Source organism: Petromyzon marinus, chromosome 19 (assembly GCF_048934315.1).
Source record: "Petromyzon marinus isolate PM22_M1 ecotype Great Lakes invasive population chromosome 19, UKy_Petmar_22M1.pri1.0, whole genome shotgun sequence".
Taxonomy (NCBI): Eukaryota; Metazoa; Chordata; class Hyperoartia; order Petromyzontiformes; family Petromyzontidae; genus Petromyzon; species Petromyzon marinus.
The window spans coordinates 223,453-243,896 of NC_133685.1; the positions used below are offsets into that span (position 1 = coordinate 223,453).

Here is a 20,444-nt window from a genome sequence, read left to right on the forward strand (position 1 = left end):
ACTTGCTCTATTACTATAGTACTACACTGCCTTCAACTTTTACGAACGACTGGGTGTTTAAGGTTCGCGATTTGTGATATTATCTGGCTGTATAGCGAATGAAAAAATACAATTACTTTACTATGCCAGTTAAAAATATTTTAAATATTTGGTTTTTTTCATTTAGGGCCCCTTTATAACATATGCCACAGGCCCCGCAATAGCTTAATGCGGCACTGAATGTAGGGCGGGTTTATTAGAACCTCACGAACAATGTCAGCAAGATAATAAAGTATATCACAGTGGTGCGTGGAACTCAACGCGCAACACCGAGCGAACTGCCGCCCCCTCACCATTCTACTCAGTGGCAGTCACTTTGCTCCAGCCTGGTCCAGGAGCTCGGACACAAAACTGCTATATGCACCAATAACGCGATGTGCATCGCAACCACAGCACAGAAACCGACACCAATCCCCTAGATCCCTGTTGTGGAGAACATTCTGCCACCAAATATTGGCAGACATGCAAACAAAAAAGGAGTTTACACGTTTTCTTGCCAACGACAACCTAACCATCAACCAAGACCTCACCAATGTACCTCACCGCCAACTCAAGACCTGACCCCCCTTCTGGGATTACACTATCATCCTAGAATATCACCCAGATCCTGAAGAACACTGGTGAACAGAGTAGAACAACATGGATGTCCAGAATAAACACCTCATTTAAGACTCAAACATCGCACATCCTTTTACATTCCTCAAACAAATTTTATACCCCCCTGTGATTTCTGTTATTTTATTTTTTTACCTACGTGACTTTACCTAATAGAACCAAAGAGTATATACCATTAACCGCACAGTCATCAGCCCCCACCCCTCTAAACTTCTTTAATGACGCATACGCAGTTGGACACTGTCGTGCCGCAAAGCCAACTTGAAAGTGTGCCGTTGAGAAGACCTTATATAAACATTGAATCATAAGCCATTCACCACAATGAGTTTATTTTTGCACAGTTTAAAACAAAATCCACTTAAATGCGAGCAACTGTTCATACAAAATACCCTTGGTGGAAACGCAACGTAAATTTAGATTTAAAATGTAAAAATCTACATTACGCAATGTAAATCTACAATTACCATCAATCATTCAAACTTCTGACCAAAACTGAGACCGTGGGCTTTTGATCAACTTGATCATGCAAACAAGAGTTCAAATAAGCTCAGAACACATGCCAGACACAGGTGAATTGATACAGCGACCACTGATTCATAAGCTATAGTCCCATAGGTCAAGATGAGACATTTATCTCGTCGGTACCACCTGCAGTGGCATAACTCTCATGGTAACAATTTATTTACATGGCCAATAACAATTAATTCTGTGAAAACCATTTGAAATGAGTGGGTTATCATTAGCCATATAAATACATTGGTACGACTGAAACTTTGCTGCCTTAGGTGGTCCCAATTTCTGCTCTGGCCCATGGACTATGGTGGTGAGATAATGGATATACCATCCCACATTGGTACTCAAAGTGCATTACAAGACCACAAACCCAAGCTTATGGAGCCATGCTTAAGTTTTACAGACTGATTAAACCTTAGTAAACACTCAACACTAGAATACTAAGCAGTTCCATACGAGGCACAGCACATCCAATGTACCTCTCGCTATGGCTGTAGCTACTAGTTAGGTGCAATCTACTCCAGTCTACCAGCGACCTGGGAATATTAGATGATAAACTAAGCCGTGGTTATAGCAGTTGCCAAACCACACAGCTTATCGCAGCATACCCAACACTACAAACACTACTGAACTGGATACAGAGAAGCAAGTTAACTAGGGTATCAAAACAAAGAGATGAGCATTAGTTGCTCATAAGCCATAGCCCAGCGCGATCGCACACTTTGTCGTCAACACTATACACAAACGTAAACATTCTGTGTTGCACAGAAATCCTGAGTTCATTTAAAATGTGCACCATACATTTTCTCGGTGCATCAATCTGGATACTGAAAGACCGTCGATCTCGGCCACTTCAAATTAAAATTTTCAGAGTGATTTCTCCCACGATCAAATCACTCTTGGTTTGCCCAATTCATGGATACCACATATTATAATAATCGTTTTAGCAGCATCAGAACACTATCAGGCAGGAGTTTTTAAACTGGGAAGTCTGTTGACCCCGAAGTGGACGCAGGTATCATTAAGGGGGTCTGTGAAAGACAAGTGGATTCACAGTGGATTATCCTGCTAATCCAGCTTGCACCAGCGCAAGAGTAAAACAGACCTTGATAAACACACACAGCTACAACACTGCCCCACTGTGGGGTTCTCAAAGTGCCTCGGAAGACGTTTCAACTGTGGCTCTACTAAGCCTTGATACAAAAATGATTGAGAATCGCTGTCACAATGCACGTAATGGGATACACATACACTCAAATAAAGCGCAGCTGCCATCTTATACCTACAGTTTATGCAATGAATCAATAATCCCTGATTATACTCTTGGACGTTCCTTGTAATGTCTTGTATGTGTTGTTATTTGTGTATCATCAGTGCTTTAGTTTGTTTTGGCCTTTTTTACTTTTATCCATCCGCACTGTATGTTATGTTCTAATTTGGTTATGTCATTCTGTCTACATTGCATGGCTCATCTGTATGTGGAACATAGGTATGTGCACTTACATAGCATAAAATGAGCATAATCAAAAACAAACAATTCTTGGGCATGTAACTTGATGTGTGTGTCATTTGGGTCATGAATCGATTTTCATCAATGCATGATTCTGGTTCCACAAAGGAGCATGTGCACAAGTCAATTTTCCAAACTGGAAAATGCTTGCCTGACTTGTCAAACCAAGACTTGCCATACTGTTTTCAACACGACTACATTTAGATTAGTCTGCGCTGTAATACTCACATCAGCTCCCCTGAAGTTTCTTCACCTGCATTAAATAGTCGTTATCTGCTAATTACCCAGGGTAATGCAAGGTGGAGGGGTGGCCCAAATTAAACAAAAATACGGATAATGCAAAACATGTGTAGATTAGGCTATAAAAATATGCATCGTTTAACTATGCTGAATGGGGGTGAAGATGCAGAATGTGGCATCTGTTTTGATTGCTTCTTAAACTAATCGATTTGCTTCCCGACGTGCTTGCATTAGCATAGGCACCCAGTCACTGACCATCGACTGACGAGTGAGGAGCGCCTAATGACTATACGAGCGCATGTGGAGAGATATTCTATATTTTTGCAAACAAGCTTAAAACTCAAAGGGAATGGTCTGCCCACGGATCATTGATAATTAACTGTAATTGAGTTTTTTAAAAACTCGCCCAAGTTAAAGGAGTTATATCATGTATCCAGAGGCTCAACAGTGATAAAGTGCAATGTCAATGTGTACGCTTTACCTATTAATTTTGGATTATTTTACAAAATATGTTCTCAGGTGTTTTGTTGCCTTAAGAATACTCTATCTGAACCCGTAGCAAAGAGCACAGTGTCTGTGTAAATTCCCGTGCATATGGAACTTTTGCAGGCTATTGACACACCATCAGTATGTCTGTCAGGCTGTGCTACGCAACAGTACTACCCACAGCTGGCTGAGAACCATGGGGCCACAGCCTCCTCGTGAAGTGGTCCCTGTGGAAGGGTCCTCCACATGGCAGAGTCTTCTTGTTGTAGGAACTCTACCAACGAGCAGTGTTGGGTCGTGTCAAGACAGCAAGGCCCTCACAGTTGAAGATTCCAAGTCCTGGTGCCTATAACAGAGCGTGGTGTTACCACAATCACTCAATTCTCCATCTCACAAATGTATGTATATTAAGCTTCTTTCGCACCATACATAACCAACCGTGCTAATCGGAGGTGCACGGGAAGGACAAGAAACTAAACACTAAAAGCAGAAGCACATCTCAAAGTGCACGATGCGGTGACGTACATGTTTTTCTGTTTACACATTTGTGCAACAATCACGCTAAATCTCCTTGAATGATTCTGGAAGTTAATTTTGCTCTGAAGTTTTAAAAGTAATTTGTCAGAGCCAACTTTTATTTCAGGAAATTCATTTCAATTCATACGTATTTATGTGCATACAATATCTTTAAAATGTTTTATGTAATGCAGTTATTTTTTATCTGACTGCTATTTTCTTCACTGTCACACTTTGCTTATGTTATTGCTTTTATCATTATAGTGACCCCGGTCATTCTTGCAATTAAGACTCTATTATCCTGGTCTCTTGAGTTTGGTTCAACAAAATACACTTGAAAGTTGATATAAAAGCAATTTAGGAGTGAAAGGATGTTATAACCCACACACTTTCATACCGGGTGGCTTGGCCTGTACTGTAGTAGCCACTCTCCATGAGCACATCTTCAATCATACACTGAAAAAGAAAAGTGTAAGCACATTCCATTTGGTTGTGTCCAGATATTTTAACCTCATACCAGTTGAATGCTGATGACTGTGAACAGCTCAGACACTTCTTCCGCGCTATATCGGAGCTCCAAGCATGATTCACAAACACCAACAAATAATATTGCAGCAAAGGTGCCAAGAGTAGTTACCTGCATTTGCCCATAAGTGATGCCTTCCTGATTGTCATCGCCATCATAATAACCTGGACACAGAAACACAACTGGGTACTCATGACGTAGAAATCTAAACATATAATCATGTAAAACACTGAACTTCAGATAAAGCACATGAATGAATTGTATCGTCCATTGTGGTTATCATTTGGACTTAACAAGGGTCTTAAGAGTCGATCGTGTATTGTATTCCAAAAATCCAATGAATATAAAGTGGGTTTTCTTTTAATTCTTGGTGAAGATATTGATGAACTCAAACTTAACCAAACAAATTATTTGGTGATACTGCATTGGGAGGGGTGCACAAATAACAAATACGTAAGATATTCGTCATGAACACTCTGAAGGGTCGTTGCCCAAAACGTCATCAATTAAATATATTTTTTCCTTTTAAGGCCACGGTGTTAATGACGAAGGTGTTGAATATTTGTCAAACATAACTGAAGCTCTCATCAGTATTTGCTTGTTTCATGAAATTAGCGAAGCTGTGTCAAACGATAACTGTGAAGACCACCAATTAAAAAAGTAATTCACTGGCCAAGGTCAACGGCGACGAGTGAAGATCAGTGGAGGGAGTGAGCTGATGGTGGTGCTGTCCCTCACGATGGGTTTCCCCTGAGCTCAGCTGGGAGCTGGAGCTGCTCTGACAGTGGACGCCAGGCTTCGCCAGGGCCCAGCCCAAGTCGATCACCTCCTGGGAACCCTGTACCACCTGCCCAACGAACACGCGGCCAACAACTTATGATGCTTTTCAAGCCCAACTTGCCATAGCCATGCAAAACACAGACCCACATAGACTTGTAAAGTATGCGTTTCAAGATCAATTAAAATGATGGTGGCTCCTTATCTTACAGGGAAGAGTGCTAAAGTAGTCAATAAATGTATTGAGAAAACCGGCCAGGTGGCTCAGTGGTAGAGCGAGGGCCTTGCAATTGCAAGGCTGCGAGTCCAAATCCTGGTTGGGGGTTGACATAGCTCATCATCCCTCTGGTGTTGATAAAAATTGGTACCACTTTATGGGTAAGTCAACAGTGGTTGTCTTATGGAGAGACTTGCCTATGCCATATGAATGTGAAATTTCCACCACTGGCTCAGAAGATGAACATAAATGCATCAACGGTCATTTGACTTTTGAGAATGGTGGGAGATGTAGAGGCTTTAAAGTAACAAGTTTTTTGTCATTAATTTCTTCCCATTATTTTTATCTATAAATGGATCACCCTGTAACTTGTTGAACGAATGTTAAAACAACAAAACCAAACCTTCTGAATCTCACTCTTGAGATTGCAAGCATTGCTGTGGGGACTGAAGAGCGACTTCTTGAAACGTTCCACAGCCCTGCGTGACCGGTTGTGCGTCAGCGATGGAGGAAGCTAAAGCCCAATACAGGAGACATTATGGCTAGAGGCACTGTTACATACAACTACACAATACACAGAACTACCAAACTGGAGAAGCGTTAATTTGAAAAAGACACGTTAAATGCATATGCTGTGAATTCATTCTAAATTCCTTCTTACATTTAAGTAAAAGTGACCAGCAAAAGTGCATGGAGCCACTGCCTAGATTAGTAGTTCCCAACCTGTGGTGCCAGCCCATTGGTGGTCCACATAGCCATGTGGGTGGTCTGCGAAACTATTGCAGACATTATATTTTTCAACAAACACCAGATTTTTTAAATAATACTATAAATACTCTTTGTTTTTTTTCGGTAAAGTCACGTAGGTAAAATAAAATAAATGAAAACTAAATTAAATCACGACGTTTCGGAGGCAACACAAGCTTCCGTCTTCAGGTGGAACAGTCACAGCAAAATAGCTGTATCACCTTAAGACGGAAGCTTGTGTTGCCTCCGAAACGTCGTTATTTAATTTAGTTTTCATTTATTTTATTTTACCTATGTGACTTTACCGAAAAAAACAAAGAGTATGAATCCTTACAGTCACGAAAGCTTCAAATCTAAAAATAATTTAAATGTATAAAGCGTCCTTAAACAATCATTCTCAGGGTGCTATGCATGGCAAGGCGGAAAATAGTTAACAACCAAGTAAAGAAGAAGTGAGAAAGACGGTTGAAAATAAGTAAAGATAGAAAGCCATTTTAAACAGATACGCACAGTGGTTCATGAAAACATTTTAAAGGTGCCATTTTTACACGAGTTCAGAAGGGTTGGGACTCACTTTATAGATGCTTACATTAGCAATACAAAGTTATCCTGAATGATACTGTAGGCCCTAGGCACATCTGTTTCATAGGCGTTCAGTGATAACTTACTAGAGTTGGTACTGCTGCCCATGTTACTACCGCCGCTGTCACTCGCTTGTTTCACGTGTACTTCGTCGAGCTGCTGGACAGATGTCGTTCCTGATATGTTCATTATTTAGTCTGTGCCCTAATTGTATGGGAGCGTGCTGTGCCGCAGATAATTAGCTTTAATTTGAAATGATTTCTTTTTTTAAACATAGTAAGCCTATAAAATATTAAAAGCGAAAATTTCTCCAACTATTTTTTACTATGATTATCATACTCTTTGGTTCTTTCGGTAAAGTCACGTAAGTATAAAATAAAATAAATCACGTTTCGGGCGCAACACAAGCGTCCATCATCAGGTGGGAAAGCATGGTCTGCTGCTGAGGCAGACTTTTGTAATAGGTTTGAAATGGGCTCAAGGGTTACAAAGAAGTGGCCGGGGCTAGTGATGTTAATGTGAGAAATTAGCATGATGTTAATGTGAGAAATTAGAGGGCACTAAAGTGGCTATGTTAATGTGAGGGATTAACATGATTATGCTTTGGTTCTTTCGGCAAAGTCACGTAGAAAGAGAAAATAAGAAACCAAACAATAGCACACGATGCCTCGACTGCAACACAAGCAATCACCACCAGGCACAAATGAAAGAGAAAACAAACCTAGCAAATTTCGATTTAAAGCTTTCGTGACTGCAATGATTCATCTTCTTTGGTTCTTTCGGTAAAGTCACGTAGAATGAGAATAAAATAATAAATTGATAAAATAAAATAACACAATAATATTCTCACGACGTTTCGGCCACAACACAAGCGGCCTTCATCAGGTGAAGGGAGCGAGACTGTCTGGTAGGACAGCGCTGGAGTGAGAGAGCCACGTTCAGATCACGGCTTTTAAGCTGTGTGAGAGGAACAAAGAGCCTTGACGAAGGAATCAGCATAAAATTTAGCATTGAAAAGGCTGAATGATTAGCTTGTGACTGGTCACAGAAATAGTTATGTTAAAAGTTAAAGCATACACATCCGCAGAGGCACCCATTGTTAAAAGGAATTAGCATAGAATTTAGCATTGAAATAGCTAAATTAAGGCATTCGCTTGTAACTGCTACAGAAATAGTTACGTTGAAGTCAGAGCATACACATTCACCGAGGCACTTAGTACAAATCAAAACAGGAGAATTTAGCATTGAAATAACTAGGCGAATTTAGCATTGAAATAACTGGGTGATTTGCTGGTGACTGGTCACAGAAATGAACAGCATTGTGATATATAACGACTTATGGTTGGTAGCTTAGCTGATTGGAGAATATAGAGTTTATTGATAACATAAAGGTAATTTATATTTTAGTTTTTATTGGTTCACTATATAGTACTGTGAATAGCTCAGATGTGTAGTCATTTCTGTGACCAGTCACCAGCAAATCACCCAGTTATTTCAATGCTAAATTCGCCTAGTTATTTCAATGCTAAATTCTCCTGTTTTGATTTGTACTAAGTGCCTCGGTGAATGTGTATGCTCTGACTTCAACGTAACTATTTCTGTAGCAGTTACAAGCGAATGCCTTAATTTAGCTATTTCAATGCTAAATTCTATGCTAATTCCTTTTAACAATGGGTGCCTCTGCGGATGTGTATGCTTTAACTTTTAACATAACTATTTCTGTGACCAGTCACAAGCTAATCATTCAGCCTTTTCAATGCTAAATTTTATGCTAATTCCTTCGTCAAGGCTCTTTGTTCCTCTCACACAGCTTAAAAGCCGTGATCTGAACGTGGCTCTCTCACTCCAGCGCTGTCCTACCAGACAGTCTCGCTCCCTTCACCTGATGAAGGCCGCTTGTGTTGTGGCCGAAACGTCGTGAGAATATTATTGTGTTATTTTATTTTATCAATTTATTATTTTATTCTCATTCTACGTGACTTTACCGAAAGAACCAAAGAAGATAAACCTAGCAAACTCTGATTATCATATCGGATTGCACAGCTTGAAAAGAATGCCGTTCATTTTCATCGATAACAAATTCAATGTTTTGACAGGATGACCGCATGGTGAGTACCATATTTCTTTACTTTTGGTTAAGCTTAGAGGTTTGTTTCACTGTTATTTTAGGTCCATAATAAAGATTTTTGTTAGATCGTGTTATTATAAATGTGTCGCAACCCTCCACCAACCGACATGGCCAATCAGTAAAAAATGTGTCACGTTAACAAAACTCCAATTAGTTACTTCTTCAGCTCACCGGTGTGTTTGGCCGTGTCGGGTGGTGGAGGGTTGCGACACATTTATAATAACGCGATCTAACCCAAAAACCTTTATGATGAATAATACTGGTCGCAAAAGCCTACGTGTTAAACTGTTATTTTAGGTGTAATATGCCTCACAACGAGTTAACGACTTGTTATCACTGCACAGAAATTGCAACGAGCATAAATATATATTATTCAAGAAGATATCTTGCTTACATCTTTTATCATACAAACAAAAAAAACTGTTGTTTTTCGTTGGCTCTTCAGTTTTCGTAGGCCCTGCAGATACCAATCAAACTAGCCATAAGAGTTAATATTTGTTATCCTTCCACCCCACCTCCAATTATGAAGGTCGGCTATGTACAATGCAAAAGAAGTTCAACATACATACATTCGCATGCTATACATGCTGTATTATTGCCTTTAGTGCAATATCCTGTGACAGGACTTAACTTCTAAGTCATACTTTATACATTTAACTTGCCTTCTTAAATGTAATGTGCATCAACAATGGCAAAACACAGCTCTACAGCGAGTGATGTAGGGGGGTCGGCATGAGCACTGTACGAGGAATTAATTGGCACCACCTCCTCAACCCGGTACAATTGTCCCCTTCTAAATTGTAGCCCAGCACTCGGGCACCTCCGGCCCATGGAGACCAGAACAGCTGCACCGCCTGCTCACATGTTAGCTATACCACTGTGTACAGAAAGTGTCGCACTGCAGCAGTAATTGGTGAGGTTTGGGTCACGTACTTGTGAAATGTAGATAAGCTTGTGCAGCTGCAAGAGGATCTGCTGGATGGGATCCGAGATCTGCCTCACCTTGCGCTGTGACACTGCAATGCCCGTTCCTGACCCTGGACATAATCAAAACGGCCCACTTTGCTCCTGGAGGTCACACAGCCATGGGGCCTCATCACAATATTCATCCTAATGCTCACGACTCAACAGACTGTGCGGATGGACGCAAATGCTTTGGTCACCGCAATTATAAACTATCACAACTCATGCCTGTGTGAACATCTCTCAGCCTGTCAGCATAAACATCACTAAAAACTTCAACAACCCCAGTCGACTTTCATTCAGTGAGCCACCCCATCTGTTGATTAGTCTGCAACTGCCTTCCCCGTCATCAACTGTCAACTCCCTGCCCCTGTTCAGTCAAGTTCAGCCTTAAAATATTCCTTTTCCCCCCCTATATCTGACTGCCTCTTGCTATCCACATAGCATCTCAAGATGCGGTCACATACAGATGCTATATAGAACCATATTTTATTTACGATTGTGCAGCAGTAGACGGGTACAAGCGAATGAATTAGCAAGGAAACTCACGAGGTCGCGGTCTGGAGCTACCCCTGCAGATGGAGTCGGCAGAGCGAGAGTAGCGGCGTCGCTCGGCCGATGGGTGCTGCCTGGATGGGCTGCTCACCGTGCTGGAGGGCCCTGGTGGTGTCAGGAGCGAGTCCTCACCCTCCAAGCCTTATCCACATGCCGCAACAGTGAAGAGAGCCAAGTTATTATTATCATCATGTTCGTTTACCCAAGAAAGCCTCACCGAGTCTGATGACTCTTTTTCAGGAGGGTCCTGCCAGCTTTTCTTATTAGGAAGTGCCGATCAATATATGTATGTCAGTAATTTGGCCTGGAACACCAGCATACAATGGGCAACTCTTCTTCAAATTAATGTTTCCAAAAATTGTGGCTGCCTGTGGCGGTACGTGCACGTGCCATAGATTGGTGACTCGGCGCCTCTCTTTTCGTGGTCGATACAGGTTTTGGGCACCAGCGCAAAGGCACACGGCAGGCCTACCATACCCTCTTCCACAAGGGCCGACCCAGGCTTCCCCCCCCCTTCCATCCAATCCACGCCCAGTGTGCCCCCCTCCCAGCCCTCTTCACTGCGCAAGCTTGATGCACCCCCACTGCTCTCCAAGCTGCCTCCCTTGCCTTCCTGCTCCTGCACCCACCGAACACACACATATACACATACGGGCTAGGTCATATGCAGGTGTGAATGGCAACCTACTGAACTCCAAATGCAAAGAAAATCCTTCATCTTAATTGAGGGCAGACATGCAGCAGAAACATAGGTTCCCTTAAATTTCGATTTAAAGCTTTCGTGACTGCAATGATTCATCTTCTTTGGTTCTTTCGGTAAAGTCACGTAGAATGAGAATAAAATAATACATTGATAAAATAAAATAACACAATAATATTCTCACGACGTTTCGGCCACAACACAAGCAGCCTTCATCAGGTGAAGGGGCGAGACTGTCTGGTAGGACAGCCTTTCACTCCAGCGCTGTCCTACCAGACAGTCTCGCCCCTTCACCTGATGAAGGCCGCTTGTGTTGTGGCCGAAACGTCGTGAGAATATTATTGTGTTATTTTATTTTATCAATGTATTATTTTATTCTCATTCTACGTGACTTTACCGAAAGAACCAAAGAAGATAGGTTCCCTTAATCTGGCTTCCAGTCACAGTTTATATCAAGAAGCATTAACATTGAGGCAATAAATGGTGATGTAACTCGCAGAGAGAATCTTTGGCCAGGTAGCTGAGCAACAGAATGAGCAGCTCGCAAATCACATAGTTGCAAGTCCAAATCCTGGTTGGGGGTTGACTGTCATCCCTCTGGAGTCGATCAAATAAGTAACACTTTGTGGGAATTCAACCATGGTTGTCTTGTTAAGAGGCTCACCCCTGCCATGGGACTGGAATTTCCACCACCGACTCTGGGCTGTAAACAGGAGCTGAGCACTGCCTCAACACTCACTTGAGCAAGAAACCCCTCTGACTTCAGTTGTTGTGCTTTGATGTATGCATAAATATCACTTAAATGTTCTGTAACTGTTTTTCAATCAACATAACATTGCTACAAGCCTTCTAATAATTGCAACTTCTCGATCCAAAATCATTATAATGTACTTGCTGTCAATTACTCCAGAATTGTTTTTACAAAGCACAAAAAAATTTAATTTATTGAGAACATTTATTATTATTTCTGTGAACTACAATTATTGGATTCCTCCAGTATAAATTAAGATTCTGATTGTGATTTCTGAAATATTTTGTCAAGAAAAAAATTAAACGTTGTGCAAAACAGAAACATTTCTGTGGACCTTATATTGTACGATATATATCACAGCATTGCTATTCCACAGAATTTAACGTGAGTGTGAATGTGAGCATGGCTACCTGTTGTGCCAGGCAACAATGTGCGTGCATGTGGGCCTGCGCTAGACGGCGCTGAGTACGGCGCCGCTCCCTTTCCAAGCGGTGCTCCATGTCACAGCAGTTGGCTCCCAGGGCATCTGCATGAGCCATGAGGCGCGCCGACAGCCCTGCGCACACCTCCACCACGTCCGGGCGCAATCCAGCCTCGGGACTGAGGCACCTGTCCCGCCACACCCACACAGAGCATTTACGAAACCATCACGACGACAGCCAGGCGGTATCGGCCGAGATAGTTTTCAACGACATCAACATCTCCTTGCGTGACCTCGACGGTAAAACGAACCGATCTCGACCGCCCACTCAGTCAATGCCAGGGCCCACTCTCTCACGGAGCAGCGGTCAGCACAATCACACATAATAACAACAGCTGCCATTTGGCACTATGTGGTGGTGACATCACCACGGCACTTGTGCCAGGCTAAATGCACTTTTAGGCCATGTGAAATTATGGAAACTCACTAAATCTAGATTGAGAACTCATTTCTTTAGAACTGCTTTTATATTTAGTTTGTTGTCCTTCCCTTGTACCTCTGATTCGCATGGTTGACTATGTACAGTGCGTACAAAGTCCAACATACATACATGCTGACAGGAAGTCAGACTCAGGTGTTATAGGTTAACTGACCGAGATTTCTGACAGATGCACAACCTGTGCTCCCCACTATGCCAACTTGCATGTTTTAGATGTCTGGGTGCTCAGCTCATTGTTGTGAGTATCGCTCCTCCATCCTCTATTGTTATTGGACATCAATTGCCTCCAGCTGCCCAGTAGCATCCTTCTTGAGCCTCCTCCACAGTGGCTGATCTTGACACCGCTGATATCAGTCATTGGCAAGTCCAATCAGCTCCACATCCTCCTGTACCACACCAACTCATCTCTTCTCCAGTCTGTGTTGTGCCCGTGTAGCCCTCTCTAAACCCGAAGCTTCGTATGGGGCAATAGTCGATAGCTCCCACACATATTCTTAGCTCTTTCGGTAAAGTCACGTTGAAGGAAAAACAATAAAATATCTGTTTTCCCTTCAACGTGACTTTACCGAAAGAGCTAAGAATATGAATTACTGCAGTCACGAAAGCTTTAAATCAAAAGCTCCCACACAGTTGGACTTGTGGGCAAGTCCAAGCAACACAAAACCGCAACAGCACACACTGCACAAATATCAAGCAAAACACAACCCCAGATACTCACAGAAAATGATGGTGCCCTTAGTGACAGTACTGTTTGATGACATTCTAAACAAACGATGGGAAGGTTCAACGTAAGGAGGAGCTCACCTTCGTACGGTTTTGCTGAGCTGGGCCGAATAGAGTCCTTCAGTGATTGGCTCATAGGTCGCCCCCACTATCTGCATGTACATAAAATCACACCAGTCACATTCAAACAACATCATGGTGCTAGCATTGTGTGGAATTATTGTAATTCAGCTGCACATTTAATATTTACATCCATGCAATGGAAAGTAATCATTCATGCAAGTGTAGTGACATTGAAGGAGTCACTATAGCACGTGCCGCTGGGAGATTGGGAGACAATGGAATTAGGGGTAGCAGCCCATTCTACCAGTTGGACTTGTGGGCAAGGCACGGAGCCTTCTGGGGAATCCAGAGGGGTGCGGGGCCGGGGGCGGAGCCTCGCCATGCTGGGCAGAATAAAAGGCGAGCTCCGACTCACAGTCGGGGCTGCTGCGATCTGGAATGGAACTCGTCGTGCCATTGTCATCGTGATCTTCGCCCTCTTCAAGCTGCGGGTCTGGCAGCATGTTGGCTGTCCCGACCCAGTATGTAGTTATCCCCTAAGGCTGTGAAGGCCGGAATAAAAGAGAGAGAGTACCTCCTACTAGTGTCTGTGAATTAGTACACTACACAAGAGACACTTGTTTGGCAAATTAGATAGTACTGTTGGGAGTTTGGAGAAATGGCTGCAGAGTCATGGTACCAGATTTCATGCAGAGGTTTTGTTTCAATGTGATTTGATCAACTTATTTTATTTGTTGATGTGGGCCATTTGTGTGTTAGCATCAGATAGGTTTATAATAGTGCGAGTTTGTTAGTTCAAGTTATAGCTATGGTCTGAGCTAGAGTTATTATTGATTTAGTACGTACTTTAGTTGTTAGTATCATCATTATCAAGGAAGGTGCCTTAGCGTTAGAGCGAACGGCTCACGATCAGAATATATCGAGTTAAATTCCTCGTGTGGGGTTGACCCATACCTCTGGGGTCGATAACATGAATTCCACTTTGTGAGCAAATCAACAGTGGTTGTTTGTCCTCTGGACAGACTCACCTCTGCCATAGAAATTTGAAATTTCCACCACTGTCTCAGGGCTATAAACAGGAGATGAGCACCACCTCAATGCTCATTTGAGCAAGAAATTACTTCAAATTTTTTGTGGCTTTGTGGCACAGATGACAGGTGGTATATACACACCCTGCTGGCGAGGGAGAGCATATTGGTGCTGTAGAATGGCGGTGTGAGCATAGCCAATTGGTAGAGGATGCACCCAGCTGCCCACACATCTGCTCGCTCATCGTATGGCTCATTCTTCACAATCTCTGGGCTGCACTCACACACACAAGCAGACATGTATACACAATATAAATGTGTAAACAATCACAGTGCTGTGGATCCTGTGTGGATTGTCTTGTGTGGCAGGTAAAGGTGGTAAAAGTGCGGCCCTGCAATTGCTTGTTCACGCTACTAGCGGGAGGGTACCCACTAGAGAGAGCTCTGGAGGGTATTTCAGCTACGCTTCCACATTGGGCACACGTGCTGATCACATAACTGTGGTGTACTCATTGAAACTGGCTAACCATCGATAAAAAACAGTCACTGCATCACACACTTTCAGATGCGCTTCTTCGGCCGTCTAGAACGCTCTTCCTTTTGATATTAGGAAGCCACTGGAGCTATACACTTAAATCTAAATAAAAACGTATTTATTTAGAACTGTATTCTTTGGTTCTTTCGGTAAAATCACGTAGATAGAAAAAATAAATGTAAATTAAAATACTACAATGTTTCGATCACAACACAAGCGATCGTCATCAGGAGGACGATCACTTGTGTTGTGATCGAAACGTCGTAGTTTTTATTTTATTTACTTTTATTTTTTCTATCTCCGTGACTTTACCCAAAGAAACAAAGAATATGAATTCCTGCAGTCACGAAAGTTAAGTAATTATTTAGAACTGCTTTTGTGTTTAGTTTGCTGTCCTCCAATTAGCACGGTTGGATACGTAAGGTGCGAAAGAAGTTCAATATACATACAACTGCTAGGTGAAAAGGTTTCTAAAATCCAGAGGGATCTGAGATTCTTGGACAACGAGCGTGCTGGAAGATGGAATCCAACCACAGCAGCTCCCTTGTGTTGCATACCTGGGTAAATATTCATAACTAGTCTTTTGCCTGTCCAAGGACGGGTGTATATTGCATCAATTCGTGTGCAATTTGTAACGCCGCGGTGACAGACTTATTTCATTTAAACGTTATAATCCCTTGTTCATCATGACGTCCTTTTTACTTCTATGTCTCAAAAGCGTTACGGAGGTCGCGTGACGTGAGGGTTCTGCCTTTCTAGTGAGGACTGTAAGTTGACACTGAGGGGGAGGAGGCGCCTCGCCCCCCCTATGTGGAGTGACATCACCCGCTAATTAATATTAATGGTGGGGGGTGTCCATTCAGAAGATGTCACCTCTTCATGATTATTAATGTGGGGGGCTGTTCGATGTGGACTGACGTTACCTGCTCCGGATTTTTCATGGGGGGGGGGTTCTACATGTGCAGTGACGTCACCTGCTCATGATTATTAATGAGAGGGAGGGTCCATGTGGAGGACGTCACCTGTTCATGAGTATTAATGAGGGGGGCTGGCCGACGTGGAGTGACGTCACGCGTGGGACACACAGACATTCTTGGCTCATTAAAGTAAATACCAGGCAAGCTGCCAGTGAGCACAGAGCCCTGTGGCTTAGTCCTACCATACATAAGTAGAGAGCACAAAGCCCTGTATAGCCCAGCCCTAGCACACAAATGTCTGATGCTGTGAGAGTGAGCAGCCCACCAGGAATAGACGATGGTGCCCACCATGGATGTCAGCTTGCTGTTCTCCTGCTTCTGCTTGGCCAGCCCAAAGTCCGCTTGGCAACACAAATTCCAAGACTGCATTATTACACAATTTAATATTACTACCCTATTTTCCCGCATATAACCCGTGGGGTATACCAAATTTTACAAACAAAAAAAGACCCTGCAGGGTATATGGAGGTGCGGGCTATCCCAAAAATATTTTACACGTGTGACATGTCATAACCCGTTTAATGTTTCATGGTAGGACTATCCACTATGCAACGCTTACCTTTGACTAAAGCACTGCTGAATAAACCGCTCATACTAAAATTGCACATGTTATCACATTTTAAATGATTCGAATTGTTTGTACAATCAAACGACAATGTTTGAAGTGGGCGCACTTTGTTTACCGTAATACTTTCAGTGGCAGTAGGGGGGTGCGAAAGTTTCAATTGAGGCTATGGATTGCACAATGCGAAGAGCCTTAACAAGCGTCTACCAGACGCGGAATCAAAATTGCTGAGTCCCTTAGGCCGCTGCTATTAGCTGAGCACTATACAGTCGCGACCATGAGCTTTGTTTCAAACTTCCAATGGCTTTGTTGCCAGGAGGCAATGGCGTTACCGTAGTGCCGCTATTGTCTGCGCAGTGCACAATCTACCAGTGCTAAAACTGTACAGGGGTAACTACCGGTCCAGTAGCTGTAACATGATGAGGTCGAATTCTGGTAAGCCTAACAGTACGCTTACTTAAGGTAATTATCTACCAGTTATGTGTTACTTATTTATTGTATTTTTAGTTTTGTTACTTATTTACTGTTTTAAGTTCACTCGTTTTCGGTTAGTTTGTTTTCTTTGTGCACGTTATGATTTTAATGTTAACAATTGATAGTGGAATGTATTACAAATGTAAACTTTTAATTAATATGATGGAATTAAGCTGCAGTAACGATGTTAAAGATATGAATGCATGCGGGGTATATGGAGGTGCGGGCTATCTGAAATTTGTTTTACACAAAACGCTTTTTGCGGGGTTTATGCGTCTGTGGGTTATGTGCGTATGCGGGCTATATGCGGGAAAATACGGTAAACACTGTTATATTCCCCAGAATGTCAACATTATATGGCTGATAGGATATGTAAAAATGCTTTTATTTTAATGTGGAGGGATGGACATGGGAAGGAGGCAAATTGTCTGCTTATTTTGTTAATTATATTCTCCACAACAATGCAAAGATTATTCTGTGTCACATTATTTGGTTGCTATCCCAGTGATGAATATGTACAAATATTCTTACAGTATCATTACAGCAATGCAAATGTGTTCTAAGCTCTTTTATCTGTAAGCACTGGATATAACAACTGTCGACGAGTGTTCTCTCACTGATGGTGATGTGGTCACTCTCCCCCAGCATGATGTTGCCAGGAGTCAGGTCTCGGTGGATGATGTGCTTCTCCTTATGTAGGTAACGCAGTGCCAAGCAAATCTGCAAAGCACATTATGCATTACAAAACATTCTTGCAGGATTGACTCCACAGTGAAAACCTTTTCCCAGAGTTAAAAGATGCTGAAGTAATGTATGGCCTTAACAGGACTCTGCTTTTAACATCCAGGGTGACCTTACATTAAGGTTGCCACCAGTCCAGCTATGACCCAGACAGTCCGGAAACCGGCACCTGTGTTCGGGTGGCAGGAATTGATTTGTAGCAAGATCTGGTACTGATATTGTAAACGACATTACAGAATTACTGCACAACTTTGATAGACCTCGGTTGACAGAAATATATAGGAATAGGTTTTATCCTTTTAACTGGCACAAAAACTGACACCTTTATTCAAGGCAGCATGTTTGCAATAACCACAACACAAGCAGTCAAAATGCAAACAAAAAAGACAACTCTGATAATAATATGCACTGTCCTTGAATTTGATTGGTCCACACCCGAGACAGCTTTTCTTAAAGCCTAGTCTCCATTGGTGTTGGACCAGAAGACGCCAAAAGGCGTACTTATTATCAGAGTTGTCTTTTTTGTTTGCATTTTGACTGCTTGTGTTGTGGTTATTGCAAACATGATGCCTTGAATAAAGGTGTCAGTTTTTGTGCCAGTTAAAAGGGTAAAACCTATTCCTATATCTTGTTTATGGCAAAGGTCTCATAACGACAGAAATATGTTGAGCTTTTGGTGTGGAAAAGCTCATATCCCTACCCTACAACCACATATATACGGAGGAGTCAATGCATGAAGTATGCCACTCGTGGCATGCTGGTGTGTACCTGGATGAAGATGTTCCAAATTCGTTCCTCCGTGAAGCGCTCGTGTTTCTCCTTCAGAGCATTAAAGTGTTCTCCCAGTGGAGCTCCCTCAATAAGCTCCATCACAATGTACAGGCGGTCATCTACACACACAAACTCATGTCTAGTGACAATGCTGTTCATCTGTATCACTTCTTATATTAACCTAGAGATACTATTCGAAATGAAAATATCCTGGTATTAAACTTATCATGTAGTTTTCCCTCTGAAAACATCATGAAATAGAAACTGTTCTGAAAAGTGTCAGTTTACGTGTTTGGTGTTCTAAGAAGTGCTGGTATGGCCGCCTGTCATAAACTAGCTGATTTCAACCACTGCCCACAGATAATGCAGTCATATTAAAAACGTGCCGCTGCTACTGTTTGGGCAGCAATCTACGGTGATGAGTGAGAAAAGTTCGGAATGTGTTTCTGGTCACTTTTGTCCTGCAGTGTATTTAATACCAACAGTCAAATCTGTCTCACATTTGGTACATAGGCTTGGATCAATATTATTAAACCATCAATGTCCACACAAATTCGTAATTACTAACATTAAGGGTCAATGCAAAGGTTGTGTGCGTTGACTGACTCGTAGAGAAATGGGCTCTGTTCTCACAAGAACCACCACTGGTGTGTGGTGTGCAGTAGTGTTCAGCAGCTGAAACTCAAGGTGTTAGAGACACATTCTGTCACACACACAGTAAAGTATTGTATTATAGTGCTTATTTATCTTCTGACTTATTCTCAACGACACTAACGATTATCTTGTGATGTCCATTGTTTAGTTTTGCCTGCTACCATATCAGCCTTGAACAAGAGCTTTATAGCTCAATGGGCCTTCCCAAAATAAACTGTGTTATTGAACTAGGACCCATATCTAACAGAGAGTGTCTTCGCCTATTAACATATGGCAGTTCACCAGAATTGGCAAGCCTGACTCTGCTGATGAGACACCGAATGTCAAAACCGCGCCTGCAATTAGCACGATTGGCTACGTACGGTTCAAAATAAGTGCTACATACAAAACAAATCCAGCATTTCCTTGTGTTGAACCAATGCTGCTGAAATGATGCGCTCTCAGAAGACCGTGTAACTGATGTGTATATATCAGTTACATAAATAATTAAAAAATCTCCATGTAAAATAAATTTTAATCTTTTTTTCCATAGGGGCAGATATGAGGAGGTGAATTGTCTGCTTGCTTATTTTATCACTTATATTCTCCACAATGACAAAAATGATTATTTTGTGTTATAGATTTTAGCTTAACCTGTTTTGTATCTGGGGAATAAATGTAACATGATATTCATGCGTACTTACCTTCCACAAATGTCTTGTAGTATTTTACAATGTTTGGGTGTTTGAGCTACAAAAACAGAGAATATAAACATTAGGTCTCCATCAAACAAGTTTCACATTATACAAAAACTAAAATATGTAAGATGCTCATCTGGTGCATATATATTCTAAAAGTCTACTCAGTGTTTAAGTAGTTTGCGTGAATTGACTTGTTAATGGCCCAAACACCTGTTGTTCCATTGCTTCAAACATGTCCTTGGGTGCTCTACGGTCTATTTCAATTTATGCTGATCTGTGGATTCTTTGAAAACTTCCATTGGTGTTTACTAGCACCTCCAATTAGCATGGTTGGCTACATACTGTGCGAAAGACGTGTGTCCTCGTCTGTTTACACACCGGTGCGATGATCACCCTCATTCCATTTTGATGTTTATGGAACTTAATGTTACTAAAAATGGTCTTTGAA

General features: G+C 42.0%; 1 protein-coding gene across 4 annotated transcripts in view; it reads right to left on the reverse strand.

The window, feature by feature from the left end:
• Window positions 1–966: 966 nt before the first annotated feature.
• The window catches only part of NEK10 (NIMA related kinase 10), a 42,375-nt gene continuing 22,897 nt past the window's right edge, over window positions 967–20,444 (reverse strand). For all 4 annotated transcript variants that reach the window (XM_032957411.2, XM_032957413.2, XM_032957412.2 and 1 more), the window contains exons 22-36: window positions 20,000–20,045; window positions 18,660–18,781; window positions 17,768–17,870; window positions 16,377–16,452; window positions 14,744–14,873; window positions 13,590–13,660; window positions 12,276–12,474; window positions 10,805–11,033; window positions 10,409–10,555; window positions 9,830–9,933; window positions 5,843–5,953; window positions 5,184–5,292; window positions 4,557–4,609; window positions 4,317–4,375; window positions 967–3,749 (exon numbers count right to left, since the gene is read on the reverse strand). In XM_032957411.2, coding sequence (XP_032813302.1) covers window positions 3,704–3,749; window positions 4,317–4,375; window positions 4,557–4,609; window positions 5,184–5,292; window positions 5,843–5,953; window positions 9,830–9,933; window positions 10,409–10,555; window positions 10,805–11,033; window positions 12,276–12,474; window positions 13,590–13,660; window positions 14,744–14,873; window positions 16,377–16,452; window positions 17,768–17,870; window positions 18,660–18,781; window positions 20,000–20,045 — 1,605 coding nt within the window. In that variant the 3' untranslated portion in view covers window positions 967–3,703. The remainder of the gene's footprint in view (window positions 3,750–4,316; window positions 4,376–4,556; window positions 4,610–5,183; window positions 5,293–5,842; window positions 5,954–9,829; window positions 9,934–10,408; window positions 10,556–10,804; window positions 11,034–12,275; window positions 12,475–13,589; window positions 13,661–14,743; window positions 14,874–16,376; window positions 16,453–17,767; window positions 17,871–18,659; window positions 18,782–19,999; window positions 20,046–20,444) is intronic.